The sequence below is a fragment of the Larimichthys crocea genome, chromosome XVI (genome assembly GCF_000972845.2).
Source record: "Larimichthys crocea isolate SSNF chromosome XVI, L_crocea_2.0, whole genome shotgun sequence".
Lineage (NCBI taxonomy): Eukaryota > Metazoa > Chordata > Actinopteri > Sciaenidae > Larimichthys > Larimichthys crocea.
The window spans coordinates 7953366-7973596 of record NC_040026.1 but is presented as its reverse complement, the minus strand read 5'-3'; the positions used below and the strand labels follow the sequence as shown (position 1 = coordinate 7973596).

Genomic DNA, 20231 nt, shown 5'->3' with positions numbered 1-20231 from the left:
ATGTGCGTTCAATGGATAATTAATTGATCCTGATTTATCTCTGATGTGAACGAGAAATGCGTGGTTTCTGCTGTACACGTGGCAGTCTGCACACAAAACACCAATAGTGGTTTGTTTACAAAGTATCACCTTTTTCTTTATTTTACGCATGTACATGCTGTTTCTTGCTTTGTTTTTATTTATTTTTTTAAATTTCATTCATGAATTCATCTACGACTTGAGAGCCAATGCCTCACCAAGCAACCGAGTTGACCCTGACTTTGTCAGTGCGTCTATACACCACCTATTACGGCTGTAAGCTGCAGACAGCATGGCAGCCTCCACAAAGAGCGTTTGTGTTATATAGCAGCATCTCTGTGTTTTCTCAAGGATTTTTAGCTCTTTCCGTAAATCTCACTCACTTCTCTGGCAGCAGCGTTGAAATTGAGCACAACACCTCGTTCGTCAGCTGGCGAAATTGTAAGTATCTTCAATATTTGAGGCGATTTGATTGCGTACAAAATCTAGTATGTGAGTTACACGCTGTTGCAAAATCTCCCACAGCTGTGACTCGACTTGAATTCTTGTAAACTATGTTGGATTTTAGTGACACGTTGATAATCCAGAGAACATGTAATGTAGGTCATTCATAAATTAAAGTTGGAGTACAGTTGGAGGATTCACAAAAAGCATCAGAGATGACAAATCATGTGACTTTTAGTCCTTACTATGAATCAAGCTTCAGGAACATTCAAGCCTACATTTCCCACAATCCAACTAGTAGTTTTTTTTAATTTCATTTTTCATTTTTAAGTCACAAAAACAACATTATACAGCAGTTTTCACATTAGTAAAGTAAACCAAACTTTATGAATGAAGTTATATGTAATATTAATATATTAATATCTGCTTGAGACATTAATCCTGCAACCTCTACGGCTTCTTATTCATTGCTTTACATTATTTTGCCCTTCTTAATGAGGTACAATAGCACCTTAAATATAAAATCTGGAGTAATATCTGATCGTGGTATCACATAAGTTCCACTTAACTTAAAAAAGCCATCATATCCACATTTCTGTATCTTCCGTCTACAGGTGTGCATCTCACATGTTGACAAAGAAGCTCCCCCCTCTGCAGAGTTTCTTAGTGCAGGTTTCCAGAAGAGCCAGTCATGTTGCCCGACAGCAGTATGACGTTATTGTTGTCGGTGGCGGACACGCGGGCACCGAGGCGGCGGCAGCAGCAGCCAGAGTGGGAGCTCAGACACTCCTGGTGTCACAGAAAATACACACCATTGGTGAGAGGACTTTGTGCAATCTGTCCATCTCAATAGTTATTTTGAGATGTGCAAAGTTGTGGTCACATAATGATGTGAACAATTAGACTGAGAACTTTTTATTTCTTTCTAGGTGCCCTATCCTGTAACCCATCTCTGGGAGGAGTAGGGAAGGGCCAGCTTGTGAAGGAGATAGATGCCCTGGATGGGGTGTGTGGTCGAGCAGGAGACTGGGCTGGGATCCATTTCTCCATCCTGAATCGTAGCAAAGGACCTGCTGTGTGGGGCCCAAGGGCCCAGCTGGACCGCCAGCGCTACCGTGAATTTATTCAGGTACACAGATTTAAAAGAGAATAACAGACTTTTTGCCTCTGGATGCATTAAAAATCATTCATTAACCATGTGTCTGCCTGCTGTTACTCAATTCAGTCCGAGCTGCTGTCCACTCCCAGGCTGACAGTGTTAGAGGGTTCAGTGGAGGAGCTGCTGGTAACAGAACCAAACCCAGAGGAGCCTGGACAACACAGAGTCACTGGGATACGTTTAGGTAGGGGACAAATAACTTTTTATCCTAAATTCTTAAAAATCGTGGCAAGTTGTCTTTACTTGTATCCTCAGTCAGTTGAGTAGAAAACCAAACCATCTGCATGTTAATTTCTAACAAATGTATCAGTGAAATGCACCTTTGTTACTGAAAAATGCACAAATTTCAATTTATAACTTTGCATCTTCTCAGCAAATGAAAGCCACCCCATCTCAGCCAGCTCCGTCATTCTTACTACTGGTACTTTCCTCTCTGGCTCCCTCTTCATGGGCCAAACCACATCTCCCGGGGGGCGGATTGGAGATGCCCCGTCGAGTGCTGGACTGTCCCACACACTGAGGGAGAGGCTGGGACTGAGGACAGGCAGGCTGAGGACTGGTACCCCTCCCAGGATTGTGAAGGATTCTGTAGACCTTTCCCTGGCTCAGCTTCACCCCCCTGACAGCCATTCAACTCCGTTCAGCTTCCTTAACACACACACACGCTGCAAGGTAAAGTTTATGTGACTTTACTTTTTTTTTTTAAGCAGAAAAGCTTCATCGTTTCAGCAGTATAAATTGTGAAAAAATGGAAAGGACTTCTACATTATATCATTTAATTGAAATCTTACTGAGTGCTTTATTTTGAATCTTCTTAAGCCGGAGGAGCAGCTGCCTTGCTACCTGACCTATACTACTCCTGGTGTAGAGAGAGTGGTGAAGGAGAGTCTTCATCTCAACTGTCACATACAGCAAGACACCAAGGGTCCCAGGTGAACACATGCACAATATAAACGTAGACATTGTTGAAGTGTGGTCCGAAACTTAAAAGTAATAACTCTAGTCGTCGTCTCTCACAGGTACTGCCCCTCCATTGAGTCGCGAGTGCTTCGCTTTCCGGGTCGCAGTCACCGGGTGTGGCTGGAGCCTGAAGGCATGACCTCTGACCTTTTGTACCCTCAGGGTCTGTCCATGACCATGCCCCCTGACGTGCAGCTCCGCCTCATTAGAGAAATCCCCGCCATGCACAGAGCTGAGATCCACACACCTGGTACACTGCCTGATATATATGTTTGCCTCCAGTTAACAGATCTGACAGTAAAGTTTTATCTAAATGCGTCTTATTTCTTGGGGCGGTGGTGGTTTCCAGGTTATGGCGTGCAGTATGACTTTGTGTGTCCCACTCAGCTGAGCCCTGCCCTGCAGGTGAAGAGCACCCAGGGTCTTTTTCTGGCTGGTCAGATCAACGGAACAACGGGGTACGAGGAGGCTGCTGCACAGGTAGATTTATATCCATTATTTGTTTATCCCAGTTTTTAGTCTTCCTCTTCAGAATAGTGATATGTTAATCTTAGTCTTAATCACATTTTAATTGAGCAGCAGTCGTTACTCTGGTAACAGAGTGGGGAGTTGGTTGTCTTACTGGTAGTTGCTGTTTGCACTTGGAGGTGAGGTGAGGTGTATTCATCTTCCATGGTAAGTGTCGGGATCTAGTTGTGTCACTACCCTTTTATACTAATTTGCATAATAAAGACTCCCACAACTGAAACTCGTCAAACCTGAGGTCACCTTGTTTCTGCAGGGCCTGTGGGCGGGGGTGAACGCTGCACGCTGGGCGCTCTCCATGCCTGCAGTGGCGTTGTCTCGGACGGAGAGCTACATCGGTGTTCTCATCGACGATCTGGTGAGTCGGGGCGTCACGGAGCCTTACCGCATGTTCACCAGCCGGGCAGAGTTTCGAACAACTCTAAGGCCAGACAATGCTGACCTTCGCCTCACTCTGAAAGGTAGGCAACGCTGTACGATCAGGATGCAAGACAGCCAGTGGAGTCATGTAAGGTCTTCTCTCATAAACTTTTCCCCCCTGTCAGGGTTTGAGGAGGTGGGATGTGTCTCCTCCTTTCGCTATCAGAAGGCCGTGAGAGTGAGGGACAGTCTGCAGGATGCACTGGCAGCCCTTCAGTCTCTCGCTCTGTCCCCCTCCATCTGGAGGAAAAAGATGCCCGATATCCCGATGAGCGAGACCAAGAACAACGTACCAACGTGAGTGACAGTATTTTATGTCAGGGTACAATCTGAAGTGCAATCTATATGTGGTTCTGACTATATGCAGCCTCTTTCTTCAGTGGTATGGATATCCTGCAGTACAATGATGTGTCCTTTGAAACAATGGCATCTGCCTTCCCAGAGTGCCTTTCACCTTACATGGAGTTCTCACAAAGACTCAAAATAGAGGGTAGGGTATTAAATGTTGCTTTGGTCTCTTTTAAGCTGCCTTAACAGTTCATGTTCTCTCAATAAAACATTTATCTTGTTGTTTAGCTGTGTACAGGCCTCACTCTGAGCAACAGAGGAAAGAGATTGAGAGAATTCAAAGGGAGGAGAACATGTCTCTCCCTCAAGACATAGACTATCTCTCTCTGCCGGTGTCTCTGTCTCAAGAAGTCAGAGAGATTTTGGACAGAGTTCGACCCAGCACTGTAAGTCCGCACGTTCAAAACCAATACCCTTTTGTGCTGTTACATAAAAGAACAAAATCAATATGCAACTAATATTGTATTTTATCATGCAGCTCGGAGCTGCTACACGTTTGCAAGGTATCACTCCAGCTGCAGTCGTCCATCTTCTCAACTATGTGCGCCACACGGGACAAAAGGAGAGACGACCGCACAGATATCGAACAGACCAAAGGGAGGACGAGGAGCCGCGTGCAAGAAACACATCTTTACCTCGGTGAAATGATGACTCGTAAAATGTCTTGTAAAAATGTAAAAGTTTATTCCTGGAAATGTACAAAAGAATAAATTAAAGCGTTTTACCATTCTGATGTTTTGCTCAACTTGGCTGGTGCTTTAAATTGTTACAGCTTAGCAAAAAACCCATAAAACTTCAAAGGTTCCCTAATGGCTCCACTATTAGCGATCTGACTACCTGGTGAAGAATTCTAATCCTGTTAGTAACATTACTGTGAACAGCATTAAACTCCATGTGACCTTCTCACTGTTACTTCCGTTAATTACAATGTGCCCGTCCAGCTCAGCAGTGCCTCTAGTGAAGAAACCAAATGGAAACTTCCAGCTAGGCTGAGGCAAGCCCCTGGGTGGTTTTGGGTAAACTGTAGTGTCGACAAATGTCACTTCAGTGGTTAGAACCATAGAGGACAAAGGACACTGGGGGGGAAAAAAAGACAAAGACAAAGATATTTTCAGAGAGGTGAAACGTGTTCAGAACAGAGAATTAATAAAGTTGGCTTACCTTGACATTTTGACACTGGAAAAGGTATTTAGCCCCCAAAATGTAGCTCTGGGGAAGGTCTATGAGACCCTGGCGAGCCCACAGTACCCGAATAGAGAGAGATTTCGGGAGGACGCAGCCTGATACACATGATTCCTGAGAGAGGGAACAAAAAGTCTTTCAAAAAACCTGCAGACCCAAATATAGTTTGTAAAACATTCAAGTCCTATTGTACACCGGTTCACACTGGGTAAGATAACCCAAAAACATGACACTCAAAGTTCTTAAACTTTCTTTCTTAAGTACTTTAGCTGTACCTGCAGTCTGACAGGACACTCCTGGGTAATGACTCTAGTCCAGTCCAGTTGGGAGCCAAAGTTCATAGCGATCACATCAGGAGTAGCAAGTCCCTGCAAGACCCCGTAAATTTGGGAACGCAGCTCTGAACAGTCACTAGATTGGGAACTAAACAGCACATGGAGAGAAAGATGGAATAAACTCACTACTACATCACTTATCTTCATCAGTTAAAACTAGAAATGTCCTAAGATGAAGCAAAATAGTGTAGACTCACCTGAATGTGCAGCCAGTGACGGTGTTGTGTGTGAAGAGGATGGGTGCTCGTCTGCTGGGGTCAGACGAACACTCCCCACTCTGTGACACCGCCATTGTTGTCAGCTAACTCGCTGTCAAGGAACCGTAATGTATGATGGACTCAAAACATGCTAAATGACTTGACTTCAAGAGAAGTTCATGATGCTGTTTGTGAGGATACAGGCTTCACTTGTTCATCAAAGCGACCAAGCACAGGAGATCCCAATTTAAGTCCGACTGCTGGGATCGGACCTGCTGGAGTGGGGTTGGGTGTTGCCAGCTGGGAGAGAGAAACTACGTTAATCTTTGTGTTTGAATTTGTAGCTCATTTAGTGATGACATCTGTGGCTTTAGCGGGCTACCTGAAACTGTACAGAGTGCGTCTGCAACAGCAGCTGATTTGGATTCACATCAGCTAAGACCACGTTCACTGTTGCATAAGTGATTTCCCCTCTGCCTGTGTATCCTATGACAAACTCCACCTGTGGAAGAATCGGGAAAAGATTAATTTGATAAATCTGTGATTTAGGAATCAAGGAAAAATCACCAATTTTTCATCTACTCACCTTTTCCACCACATTGATACAAGAGCTGTTTCGTTCACTTGGTGCAGACCATTCAGACAGCGGAGTAACTGGGATCTGAAACAAGAGTCAGTTCACCTTCTTATTTTGGTAGAAAAGACACATCTATCTTTAAATTACATTTATTTTATCTTTTATTTTATCTTCACAGAGGCCTTGACACCTAACAAGTACAGTTTTTATGCTACAGATAGTTTTTCATACTGTTTAATGGATGTTGTTAGATGGAGAGGCATTTGAAGGACAAAACAACAGTGTTTTTACTAATGTCGTGTGTTTTTGAGCTGTCAGTGACTTACCAGAAAGTCAGAAGTCACTTGTGCCGTCTCGACTATCGGAACCTGTAATAAAAAATATTGACGTTAGCCGATCTGCTGAGAGATTTTCACCAGCGATTATCTACATAAAAGCATTTTGTGCAGACGGATACACTGACCTTGATCAGAGTCATGTTGGAGAAGTAGGAGCCGGCGTTGAGATTTGGGTCCGTGGTGCATGACTGAGGAGTTAGCATGCGGGTACATGACAGAGACATAGACCTCAAGAACTCTGCAAGCAGAGGAAAACAGAAGAAAAATGGGTCAAAGTGTTTAATATGATTGTGATATTCAAGCATAATATACTGCACTTATGGTAACACAGGTTGTATATTTACAAGATAAACAAAAGAGGGCATCATAACCTGGATAACAGGGGCTTCCTGACACAAAACTTGCCTGGAAGTATCTGTGTTTTATTTGGTGAGAACTTACTTGCAGGGTTGCGGTTGATACAGAACGCAGCAGCAGCTCCTGGAGATGGCTGACGAAGGAGACCACGCACAGACGAGTTGGAGAAATATGTCTGGATGACATCATCAGCCTACAAAAACGAAGAGACTTATAAGCATTTGAGTTTTTCCGTTTTGGTACTGTCTAGTATTCTAAAATCCTGAAAGTTATTACTGTTAATATTTTAGATACAATACTGTGATGTGTTTACCCTGTAGAAACCTCTGCTGTGGCTGCTGCTTGGAGGTGCTGGTGGTGAGAAGTGGTACGAGTCCGATAAAGCTGGATACTTGGGTAGAGCTGGGAGGGACCGGGGTACATTATCTGTTGTGAGAGGTATAACATTAGTGGAGGAAATTTACATGTCACTCTCGTAGAATTAATTTTAACATCATAAGTGATTCCCCTGGTGACAGCACTGATTTTTAAAGAACAATCCTACAGTGGTTTTAAATTAATATACTCTCATTACATCTACGTACCTTCACGCTGGACGCAAAACAAAGAGTCAGTCACGGTGACAAGAGATGAATTCACGTTAGCCCTGAACATCAGCCATTTCTCAATGCAAACTCCTGATCTGTAAAATAAGAATTTAAACAGACAAACGGAACAAACAGTGTGTTTAATGTGCTATATAAATGTAGAGCATGTGCACCACACTTACATGGCTTTCTGTGGACATCCGGTGAAGACAGTGCTCAAGTTCGCGACACCACAATCAGCTGTGTCACAACAGCAGCCGATGTCACAGAAATCAGGGGTCAAATCACAGAGACAACCTGGATAACAGAAAGAAAATGCTTGTGTTAGTCAGGACAAGTTTAGTTTGTGTAAAATAACAGGATGTTGTGTGTGTGTGTACACATTTTTTGGGGATGATTGATTGGAAACAACCTCGATCTAACTGGAAATAGCCAAAATGTTCTGACTGCATGCTTGAATCCATATTTATGTTTTGACCTTTTCAGTGCACCTGACTTTAAACAAACTCTAATTAAGAGTGTCCCATATATGCATCTTAAATTCAGCAGCTATTACAGTAGGCGACTGTCAAAAGCAAACTACTTTAAGCCTGAGGAATAACATAGTTGTTTTATAGATATATTATTAAAAGCATTATTTCTACATTACCAAGAAAAAAAAATCTAAAAATGATAGGTAATAGGATTAGGCAGCCATAGATCTAAAAATATAAATTAGGATGACAAGTTTTTGTAATTGTACGATATGTTTGTGTTGATCTGTCCTGTACACGTGACATCTACTGCACGTCTGTCAGTCCTGGGAGAGGGATCCCTCCTCTGTGGCTCTTCCTGAGGTTTCTTCCACCTTTTTTCCCTGTTAAAAGTTTTTTATGGGCAAGTTTTTCCTCACTCAAACCGAGGGTCTAAGGACAGAGGGTGTCACTGCCTGTACAGATTGTAAAGCCCTCTGAGGCAAATGTACTTTGTGACTTTGGGCTATACAAATAAAGTTGATTTGATTTGAAGTTTACCCCTTGTATGAACAGTAGAAGACAGTTTCAGGGCTCATGTAAATAACATTAGCACCTCGGCACCAGGCTGACTTGCTGCAGAGTGGAAACAAGGGTGAGTTTCAGCTCATGAAGCTGTTTCCAATAACAAAATCACAAGAGGCAGATGTATGTTACCCCCTGAAGTCCCCACAGGTTGCACGGTGGCTGCTGAGGGCGCGTCAGTGGCCACAGTGGGAGCTTCGGTCACAGTCAGCATCGTGGTTTCCATGGAGGCCGGAGTGGAGACCAGAGTGACCGCCTCTGTGGTGCCCACACCGGCGGAGTCCGCGGTGCTACCGCCCGGAGCAGGGGTTGCTGAGCTGAAAGGCTCCCCATTTGTAGAGCTTGAAGTTACCCCTGACTCTGTGGCCGCGTCTGCCAGACATCCACACAACACGATAAATACCTGAAGTGAAAGACACCAACTCATCTCGTCAAGGAGACATGTTGACCGCCTGGCTGCCAAACTTAAGCTCGTATTAGCCCTCCAACGTTTCTCATTACAATGTCAGAACGACGAGTGCGTCCAACGACAAAATAAATAAATAGAAATAACGAATAAATGTGAGTAAGCGATTCAGAAAGCGTTTTTCATGTATACTTTCAGCTAAACATGCTACATATGATTACAACGAAGAGCAAGCCTCTTGTCGTTGCCAAGGAAGTTGTCATGGCTACTTCCGTTTCTAGGACGAAAATACCGTAAAACTTATAAAAGAGATTTTTTTTAATTTTTTTTTTAGTTTTATTTATTTTGCACAGCTAAAATGAAAATAAATAAAAATGACAAAGATAACAAATAATGTAAAGTGCAGGGAGAGGCAGAAAACCCAGATGGGCTTATTTAAAGCCTCCACCTATAGTTGAAAGTTCACAGTTATAAAGAACATAAAATTGGCATACAGAGAATAATATAACTACATACATAAAGTAATAACAAACTGATAATAGAAAAAACATGTGTATAACATCAACAACCTGTTATAATGACAATAACAATATTAGCAATATAGATAGATAGATAGATAGATAGATAGATAGATAGATAGATAGATAGATAGATAGATAGATAGATAGATAGATAGATATTTATTATATATTATTTATTATAATAATTACATAAGTACCCCTAAATTTGATAGTAAATTGACCTCTGCACATGAGAAACCTTAGAGGATAAAGTTCTAATGATTGTCGGGTTGAATAAGAGTGACCCTGTGAATTAAATTTAAAGTAAGAAAGACATTCGTCCCAACAATTAGTCAAGATAGATAGATAGATAGATAGATAGATAGATAGATAGATAGATTTCTGTACAGTAACTTGAACAGTAACTTGTGCAAAAATGTACATTGTGCAATCTTGGTCTGTCAGTGCAAGTTATGTGTGTACACAGAATGAGTCTCCTCTCTCTGCACAGAGGGGTGCCATAATTTGTAGCAGTTGTTGCAGAAATACTGACCTCCTGATACAACTGAACTTGTTTTCAATTGAAATATTTATTTTCTCCTCATGTGTAAACATCTGGATTGTGGTATATTTGTGTCATAAAACTGAGCGCAATACAATGGATACAAGAACATTTGGAGAAGTTATTGAAAGATTATGGTTTAAAAAAGATAAAGACATATACAAATGTTAGTATGTCTGCCCCCACACTCCTCCACAGGCCTTCCCTCAAGATCTACTCCCCACCAACCATCCCCTCACTTGTGTATTTCTGTCTGTGGTTATGCTTAAGTATATATCAGTGCATTTATTTGCTTTTAACATACATTATTCCACTCCTGTTTTCCCCAGAGTATCTTATCCAGAGTAACGTTGTACGTCTGCTAGCTGTACAGTAAATATCCTAAGATACTGTGTGCTTTTCTGGACTCCGTAGAGGTGCGAATTGCACAAATATAAGTGTGTATGATGATGGAAAAGCAGCGACTCTTGTGTAGTCAATGTACAACCTTTCATATCCATGCACCCACATGTATGTATTGTGTTTTAATCCTCTGAATAAAATGGTTACTCAGAGAGTTATCAAGTTTCACAATACAATGCCAACAACAAAAAAGAGACCTGTTCTCACTATAGTTTGGGTAAATCCCCTGATCATGTTTAAATGGTATCAACATGGCGTACAAGCTAAAAGACAACCTGGTGAGCGACTTTGATTGTACGAATCTTACTCAGCCTGAGCCAGGGCCCTGAGGGGGAGTGCTACATCCACAAGTTCATGTGAGGAGAGTGCAAGTAAATCACATTCCTGGGTGTCATCTTACCTTCAATCAAACATATTATTCCTGCTTGTACAATGCCTCTAGTATAAAACTTTGGGGATCCATGACACTGTGAATAAATACATTGATTTCTTGACTTAACTGTTTTTCCTCACTGGATACTTAGTATGCCTCAGTGGCCATGATGAGATTAGCAGCACCCTGCAAGGCTGCAGACTGCAGTGAATGCCAATCAGAGGTGAACAAAATGTTCCTTCAGATGTCACATCGAATAATTTGATTTGTCTTTGGTTTTGTTACCTCTCATTTACGAGGCGAGCCATATTTCCACCAGAATTATGTTATTTATATGAATTGTATTCCTACTCATCAACTAATGACTTCAAAGTATATAGAATTAATGAAGGTTCAGCTGGTCTTAAATATATTGGTAGTTGAGGTTTTTCTTTAAGAAACGTGGTTCGGAGGGATTTCATAAATTATCACCGGACATGATGATAGAGAGAGAAAGTGATAAACATCCTATTACATGTTCAAATCAAATGCACATGAAAAGCTATTTCCCAATCATAAATTATACATATTATATTTATTACTCGCTGCAAGTTAAATGGCTTCATCTTTCAAACTCCCTGCTCCACATTTATAATGCAAGTTTCCTGCCAAACATTTGAAAACAAGCTGAGTAACCATGACAAGCAAACTGACCTTTATGTGTAAAAATAATAATTAATTGTAGTTTTCTTTGTATGAACAGGTGGAGAATTTAAAGCCACTTATGAAACTGAGCATTTGTCACAGCTTTTATCTGATTAATTCACTGACCAATTATTATTATAGCATATAAGTATGTTTATTCATAAACCGTTTATACAGATTGCAGCTGTAAAATGCCCCCTGGTGGCTGCATGACTACTAGAAAAGTTTTAATATCTCCATTGACCAGATCATAAAAATGTATTTACTGGTATTAATAAACACGTAAACAGTCATACCGACATGCAGAAATACTGTATGAGGGTCACTGTATGCTTAAGGTGAATAAAAGAAAGTATCTTGACACTTGATGCTTTTTAAAACAACCTGGTAAACCTGTTTTTGTCTAAGGTAAGAATGCCAGATGTATCACATTTCCTTTTTATATGATATTGGCCATACTGAAAACTAATCTGTGAGTCACATTAGATCTGAGCAGAAAATCACTGTTGCTTTTTGATTATCTGAGATTTACAAAATCCAGTGTTGCTTTGGGCTGTAAAAAATGTCTATAATCTGAAAAAAAAAAAAGTGTTTTACAGAATATTTATTTTTACTTAAGTGTAACTTAACTTATAAAATGTCTATACATGTACATTTACAGTGCCCCCTTTTTCTTTATATTGTGTAACAATGTAATAATTAACCCTAACCCTCTATAGAATACACCTATTGTACATTAATCATTAATTATTATTAGTAATATAAGTGCATGGGTAATATTTAACCCAGCAATAGATGTATGGTTCAGTCAGGCAAATGAACAGCCCAGCATTATGTATTAGTGTAAATGTAAAGCACTTTGGTCAAACCAGCCTAGTACATGTTGTGTCACATAGTTACCCCCACAGTCGGGTTAAAGTTTGTTCTTTAGCTACACAAGGGACTGTTTGTCTCCTCAAATCCTTAATATACTAGAATTATTACTCTTCTCTTTGACAGTGTTACGGGAATTTTAAAGAAAAAACCTTAAATAAGGAGGATCGGATTCAAAACATCAAAGTTTAAGTTGAATTTATTGTTCTTGTACAAGAGGAGCGTTTCACAGTGCAACCCCCTAAAGGGGTTACAGAGAAAAAGGCTCACTGAGGAGCGTTGACAGTTGGTTCTTATACATTTTCCTAAAAATGGGCTGTCTCAACCCCTGTAAATTGTCAACAGACAATTTGCATATAAAGCATCTAAACAGTTTTCTTCAACATATCCCCTAATGAGTAGCCAGTATGTCCCCAATCTAGATGTTACCTCTCTGACCATTGTTCTGTTCTGGAATCCCTCTATTTATACATTAACCTGAACTTTACCTTACCCTGCCAGTCTCAGTAAAACAGCAATAAAGGGAAGTGCCCTCAAGACATGTAAAAAATAGGAACAAACATCGTATAAGTTAAAACATCTAAATAGCTGTGTAACCCTGATTTTTTTTATGACAGACAGTATGAGGATATGTGCATTTATCACTCAGTAAAGATATAGCTACCACAAATGAAATAAACAATATAAAAATGTATATAGTGCAGATGGAATAATGTATATGAAATAATTAAAACCTCTCCATTCACTTTGAAGAATTAATCTACATTTATTTTCTGTGTGTTGGTATCTCTCAGGTCTGGGACTACTGGTTGGAAACAAAGGTTTTCACGTATCTGTAGAAGATTCATATAAGCTAAAAGCACATCAGTCACAGCAGTGAGTGCAGTGTTAGGTCTGTCTGTACGAGAGTTACTCTTTTGGTTTTGTGTGGCACTTAACAGTTTTCAATTTAAGTAAATAAAACAGTCATTATGTTTAAAAAAAAAGAAGAAGAAGAAATGTAAAATAATTAGTGAAATAACTGAGCCAGAGCAACAATAAAGCAGAGTAATTCTTAATCAGTCAACTAGAGGATGCTGATGTAAATGCTGCATAAACTCTAAACCTAACGTTATAAAACCTGCCTTTTGTACTTTATCCTCAAACAAACTCATGATTCAGTGAAGTGAAGAAAGCTTTATGTGGTCATGTTATCTCACTTGCTCATTCTTCTTACAAAACTCTTGTAATTTCACGTCATTACTGTTCTGTTAAAGCTGAACACCAGGACACTGTGTACCCTCTAATCTACGTTCACATTTAAGTCTAAACGTTCTGTTTTTCTTCTTTCGCTTGAAATATCTTTAACAATGGGTTTGTGCAGACAGGTTTTCAAAGAGTCCTTTGAATTATAAAGAGGACTCTGTCGATTGTTGAATGCGTCATTGTATGTGAAACAGTCAAGCTGGGCTTATTTTCAGTGAAAATATTGTTTCTGCTGTTCGCAGGATATTGAGTGTGGAAATCCTGGAATGTAAATCCTAAACATCTGTTTCTGGTTAAACTCAGCATACAGAACAGGAGCCTGTGAATCTGAATCTTTTACTGCGTTTAGGTTTGACTTTAAACATTTGTGTCCTGTTTCCTGTTGTGTCCAAAGATCTGTTTCTGCAATCTCTCCCAAAAAAGTTCGTTTTTATTTTTAATAAAGAAATTGAAGCCTCTCACTGTGATACAAATATATTCTTTGGCAAGAGAGCAAAAAACACGAAACAGCATGTGTGAAACTGTTTTCATTCAGCCCCTGTCGTTCTTCTCTGTGTGTGATTATAGTTTGCCTCTCTGTGGTGTGTGTAGAGCGCTTTTAAGACCCGCCCTTGTTCCTTCCTCACATTACAGAAGCACAGGATGGTATTGGGAGCAAAAGTGGAATTCATACGTAACTTGGAATGTTACGTAAGGGCACTTTAGTGTAGGTCCTGTCTGTGCAATTTTTCAGTCATTGCAGATAGACAAGGACCTGGTACAAGCACTCAGACAAGCCAAGTTACAAAGATAGAAAGAGGGAGAAAAGAAACACATTTTAGAGTCACTGAAGCATTCAGGCTTCAGCTGGGACTTCAGGAAGGATTGTTTTTGGATTTAGTCTGACAAAGAAGAGAGGAAACCTGGACGCAGCAGTTAAGGACATAAGGAGGAGATAAAGAAAGACTAATGAGGATGTATACACAGTGACTGTGGGCCTGACAATCAAGCGGGAAGAGATTTGCACAGTTTGGAATTTATAGTGTACAAAAGCAAATCAACTGTGCCATCTGAGGGAGGAGCTGCAGAAGACAGGACATCCAAGAGAAAACCACTTTACTGGTCTCACTTGAACCATTTCACAGACAACATTTTGCCTTCCAGTTTTTGATTTTCTTCAAGTAAACTTTTGACAGTGTCAGCCATGTCAAAGGAAGACTTGACCTACAGCGAGGCTATTGAAAAGGCCGGTGCCTCCATCACTCGCTTTCCTCTCATCCCGATCAGAGGAGTTCCTCTCATGAGCTACATCGCCAATAGCTGGGACTCCATCTGGGCTTTCTGTCCTGACCCCTCAGACCTGCTCATCGCCACCTACCCCAAAGCAGGTATTGAAACAGCTGCTTCCAGATCAGTTTTGGACATAAAATGTTCTTGTGTGTGCATGTATTTTTATTGAAGCTCTGTTACTGTCCATTTCAGAGAACTAGGCACATTTACACTAGTACAAATTTGATAATTTGATGTATTTTTTACTTTCATTCATTTTCATTTTTTGTATACTTTCTTTATATCAGTTGAAGATATTTTGTTGCATACATTGAGTGATAATCATATCTAAAATATGGTGCATAATGATATAATAATATAATACTATACTAAAACTAACACCCTCCAAGTGGGTCATATATGAAATATCTGTAAAATTAGTTTGGATTCAACTTTCATTTTATTGCAGAACAACAATATACAGTTCAGCATCTGACCAGAAGTGCAAAAAGAAGCAAAATGCAGAGTCATGTACATGTGCATGGTGGTAAATAAACAGTAATAGAATAGGTGGTAGAATAAACAGTAATGGGCTCAATAAGTGGGCTTGATGAGAACATGCTAAGATATAAGTATGAACAAAACTAACAGAAAGTTTTTGAGCTTTTCTTGAGGGCTTGAGTTAATGTGTTGGTCATTTTGGTGCAAGTTTAGATTGGGATTTCTCCTCAAATCTGGTTAGATTCAAAACGTGGAATATATTCTATTCATTCAACTCAGTGTTCATTTGTGTTTTGGGGACATAAGGGACCACATGGACCCAGGAGATAGTTGACCTGCTTCTTCACAACGGAGATGCCGAGGTCTGCAAACGAGCCCCGACACCAGTCCGCATTCCTTTCCTAGAGATATGCTCCCCCCCACCCATCCCCTCAGGTGTGTATACAAGTTTACATACATACTACTAAATACTAACTACTACTACTAAAATACTAACCTCGAGTGCATTTTGTGTCAGCAATGTCAGAACACACAAATCCATTTTCCTGGAAGAATGTTTTCATAACTGCCTGTTTCTTCAGCCTGAATCAGGGTCAATAAGCTATTAACCCATAAACATTTCCTTCAGTGCCAAATTGCCTGAGTGACGGATTAAATTTGGCACCGTGTAAAGACTGCAGTTTCCATGGGTGAAAAAAACAAAACAATCAAAAAGTCAATGTAGATTTTCACATAAGAGGACAAACTGCAAAAAAGATATCAGAATAAGTAAATGGGTGTATTTAACCATAGAAAATTCACTTCTGAACACCTCTTGTACAAACACTTTCCAACATGATTCTGTTTAACTGTTTTTGTATTTAGCTAATCGTTAACTTTGTCATTCTGCTGTTTGGTGCTGGGCAGCGGTCATTTGGTTTATCAGTTATTTTCCTAGAAGTGGCTGCCTATGGGGTTGAGGGAAGCAGCTTAGACTTAAAGAAACAGTATCACATTTTGACAGCCAGCAACGATTTATCTTCACATAAAGAAAACTGGAAACAGGAAGAAGCAGCTGGCTTAACTTTGTCCAAATAAATGGTAACAAAGTATTCCGACCACCACCTCTAAACCCTACTCACCATATTATATCATCTGTACAAAACAAAAGCATCTTGGCCAGGACTAGTGACTTCCTGGGGTCTTGTGGTCACCATAGACCAGAGGTGCCTAAACTGTTCCACAAAGGGCCGGTGTGGCTGCAGGTTTTCCTTCCAACCAAACAGCCGCACACCAGACTTGACTTATTTAATCAACTGATCTCAGTCTTCAAAGAGTTGATTGGTCAAACTGTGTGCTCTTGGTTGGTTGGTTGGTTGGTTGGAAGGAAAACCTGCAGCCACACCGGCCCTTTGTGGAACAGTTTGGGCACCCCTGCCATAGACAATAAAAAACATGGACTTTGTATCTGTGACGTCACCCTGAAGAGCTGTTGTGAAGCTCAGTGTGGTGGCTCTGGCAATATTGTGTCTGTGGTTTGTTGCCATACAGCCAGTCCACTCTAGTTACACCCTGATGATGTAACCTGCATATTTGTATTCCAGGTGGGCGGATGTCTGTGCTATGTTTTACTTGCCAGATATTTGCTCTCAAAAAGTAACTGGAATAGGAAATTACAAAGTTGGTGAATTAGATAGAGTGGGATATATATAAGCATAACATGGCATGTGTTGCAACTCTTTCATATGTATATGTTCTTTTCCCTGAACTCATATTTTAGGTCTTGATCTTCTGAAGACTAGGGATCCACCAAGAGTTATAAAGACACATCTTCCTTTTCAGTTGGTGCCTCCTGGATTTTGGGAAAACAAGTGCAAGGTGAGACTCGATGTGTCACCTGAGAGCAAAATCCTGCAGTGAATTTTAAGCACACTGAAGAGTAAATGATGTTAATAGGGTAAAAGGTTTGTGATACAATGCACGTAAATTAGGTAAGAGGTGAATAATACAATGCAATACAACTGCTTATCCATTCTCTTTATTGTTCTTTTAAATCCCTTTTTATATATTACCCCGCCATAGGTGATCTATGTGGCACGCAATGCCAAAGACAACATGGTGAGCTACTACCACTTTGATCGTATGAATCTGACTCAACCTGAGCCAGGGCCCTGGGACGGCTACATCGAAAAGTTCATGCGAGGACAATGTAAGTAGATAACATTCCTGAGAGTCATTTTACCCCCAATTAAACAATTTTATCTGTTAGACAAAGCGTCTAACCAGCTTTGGTTTGTTTGTTTATCTTTTCTTCCAGCCAGAGGTTTTAGTGTATTTTTGCTAACCATGAAAACATAAAAAAAAAAAAAGAAGTGAAATGCACCTTAGAGAAATGAGTTTCTCCCATGATGACTATGACAAAATTAGCAGCACCCTGCTGTAACGTGATGGTAATGCCAGTCTGTTCCTTCAGATTTTCAACTGGTGTATTTTTATACTTCTTTGGTGTCTAATTTCCATCAATAAACCAGCTGCTACATAGGCATTTTCAGGGTTTCTGTGCTGAGACTTTAATATATGTATATTGTTTTTTGTATAATTGAGAACCCTTTGCAAAAGCTCAGGTTTTAGGAAGTATATCAAACTTGTGTGATACGGCTGTTTATAAGTTGTAACATCTTTTGGGTTGCCAGATTTGTGAAATAGTAGCAGTAAATTTAGAGATAAGCTGAAGTTCTGCAGAACATTTTTTGCCTCTTTCAGCTCGTTGTTTTGTTTTTTTCCAACAGCAACTTTATTGTTTTTGGTTCATATCGCCATTTTTTGTTGCATCAGGTAGCTTTTTTCAGATCTGTTTAACATAGTGGAGCCTTTAGCAACTAAAGAGCCAGATATTTTCCTGGTACGTGCTGGTAGAGTAATCATTAATTGCAAGTTGTTACGAAAAAGGCTCACTGAGGAGCTCTGACAGTTGGTTCTTATACATATTCTAAAAATGGGCTGTCTCAACCCCTGTAAATTGTCAACAGACAATTTGCATATAAAGCTTCTAAACAGTTTTCTTCAACATATCCCCTAATGACGTAGCCAGTATGTCCCCAATCAAGATGTCACCTCTCTGACCTGTTTCTGACCATTGTTCTGTTCTGGAATCCCTCTATTTATACATTAACCTGAACTTTACCTTACCCTGCCAGTTTCGGTAAAACATCAATAAAGAGAAGTGTGTAATCCTATTTTTTTTATAACACAATTGTCTCACTAACAATCCTATTAAGGCATTTTCCACCACCTACTATGTGGACTGTAAACAAGATTTAAGAAACGATGGATGATTTACATAATGTTGTTTGGGAGTAATGTTTCCTTTAAAGTTCCTTGAATTTTATGCAGTGTCATGGGGCTCCTGGTATGACCATGTGAAAGGTTACTGGGTGGAGAGAGAGAAGAGGAATATCCTTTATCTCTTCTATGAAGACATGAAAGAGGTAAGGAGAACCCGTGGACCTTTCTATAACATACAGTATTACAAGTAAGTAAGTAAGTATGTTGTGCAAAACTCCTGTCATCATGTTTACTCCCCCAAGAATCCTCGGCGTGAAGTGGAGCGCATCATGAAGTACATGGACTTGTCAGTCTCCGATGAGGTCATCAATAAAATTGTGGAGCTCACGTCATTTAAGAACATGAAGGAGAACCCGATGGCCAACTATTCCTGCGTCCCAGCACCTGTTTTTGATCACTCCATCTCACCCTTCATGAGAAAAGGTGCTTCAATCTGCTTTAGTCTTGTCCAAAAGATTCAAATCATCACAGCTCTAGGTTTCAAATGTTGGATGAGTGATGTGGATTGAGTGATTTACAGTGTCACATCTCATCTCACTCACAGCACACAGAGAGGAGGACTGACAAAACTCTATCAGTGTCTTATAATAAAACAGTTCAATCAATCATTCTGTCAAACTTCACTTTGTACAGTACAGTAGCGCCCCCTAGAGGTTCCTGGCTCCCTTGCCTTTGCCTCTGTAATTTGTCTTATCTTTTAAATAATTATTCAAGTCCCTAATTTGTTGTCTTTGTTGTTGTTTTTCTAATTTTGTAGTATTATCAATAATGATGGGCATTTCTCTGACATTTTGTGAATCAAATAATCAGAAAATTATTGGCTTATTAATTGTGAAATCAAAAAAAAGTTCAATGTTCAACAAGTTGATGTTTTTAGGGAAAATAATAATAATTTTAAGAACCTTCTAGTTACAACATGTTGTGAATTTATAAATCATTGTTCTGTATTTTCTTTCTTTACAGGTGAAGTAGGTGATTGGACAAACCATTTCACACCCGAGCAATCAAAGATGTTTGATGAAGATTATGAAGAGCAAATGAAAGATGTCAACATACCATTCAGGACCCTCATCTAATGGATTTTGGGATTTACAAATTGATGCAGCTCTGCAAACCAAAGACTGATAAACTGACACTGTGAGGGCAGAAATGCTGTCTGAATATTTGACCTGAGCTAAAAACCAAATGATTGAAGATGAATTTGTTTGACTCACTGTAATCACTGTAATCACCTAATGTGTGGATACGAAGAACCATTAAATGATCAATACAAATGTGCTCCACAATACAAACACATTAGTTTGTAATCATCACTTTATTGCAGCTTATCAAGTAAACAATATATAAGACCAAAAGTGTTGTGACTGAGTGGACATGCCCATTTTATGTCATGAGACCTCCAACAGAGTCTACTGACTGCATAGAGCCTATAGAGAGCGCTGGCAGCTGGAGGCATGTGGTGTTTCTGCCCATATGAAGTCATTTTGCAACCCTACACCACACTGTACAGAGCCCAGCCAAAGCAGGGAGGCTGCACGAGACACGAGCAACAAAGGCTAGAATAAAAATAATGAGCTGGAAAGTCAATCATATGAAAATGGACAGAGGACACAAAAACACAACAGCTGA

At 40.0% G+C, this 20231-nt stretch overlaps 3 protein-coding genes across 5 annotated transcripts; 2 read left to right on the top strand and 1 right to left on the bottom strand.

The window, feature by feature from the left end:
- The first annotated feature begins 18 nt into the window (after positions 1-18).
- Positions 19-4607, top strand: mto1 (mitochondrial tRNA translation optimization 1). 3 transcript variants are annotated; one of them, XM_027289613.1, is made up of 13 exons: positions 19-109; positions 370-459; positions 1077-1279; positions 1392-1591; positions 1688-1805; positions 1995-2293; positions 2441-2553; positions 2641-3061; positions 3363-3567; positions 3652-3823; positions 3907-4016; positions 4103-4260; positions 4353-4607. In XM_027289613.1, the coding sequence occupies exons 3-13, from the start codon at positions 1090-1092 to the stop codon at positions 4515-4517; spliced, it is 2151 nt and encodes a 716-aa protein (XP_027145414.1). In that variant the 5' UTR covers positions 19-109; positions 370-459; positions 1077-1089; the 3' UTR covers positions 4518-4607. The 3 variants fall into 3 exon arrangements, with proteins under 3 accessions (XP_027145414.1, XP_027145415.1, XP_010739141.3); XM_010740839.3 differs by lacking the exon at positions 19-109 and having other exon boundaries at positions 122-459; positions 2641-2831; positions 2931-3061; XM_027289614.1 differs by lacking the exon at positions 370-459 and having other exon boundaries at positions 22-109.
- Positions 4539-9170, bottom strand: LOC104926883 (tectonic-3). Its single transcript, XM_010740840.3, has 14 exons — positions 8617-9170; positions 7630-7744; positions 7445-7542; positions 7174-7286; positions 6945-7053; positions 6629-6741; positions 6492-6533; positions 6175-6249; positions 5971-6090; positions 5790-5888; positions 5589-5692; positions 5332-5479; positions 5036-5170; positions 4539-4950 (listed from the first exon to the last, which is right to left on the bottom strand). Exons 1-14 carry the CDS (start codon positions 8909-8911, stop codon positions 4708-4710), a joined length of 1809 nt encoding a protein of 602 aa, XP_010739142.3. The 5' UTR covers positions 8912-9170; the 3' UTR covers positions 4539-4707.
- A 5011-nt stretch (positions 9171-14181) lies between these two features.
- Positions 14182-20211, top strand: sult1st6 (sulfotransferase family 1, cytosolic sulfotransferase 6). The gene is made up of 7 exons (XM_010740841.3): positions 14182-14896; positions 15585-15713; positions 17038-17135; positions 17340-17466; positions 18651-18745; positions 18845-19025; positions 19566-20211. The coding sequence occupies exons 1-7, from the start codon at positions 14713-14715 to the stop codon at positions 19676-19678; spliced, it is 927 nt and encodes a 308-aa protein (XP_010739143.1). The 5' UTR covers positions 14182-14712; the 3' UTR covers positions 19679-20211.
- Positions 20212-20231: the final 20 nt, after the last annotated feature.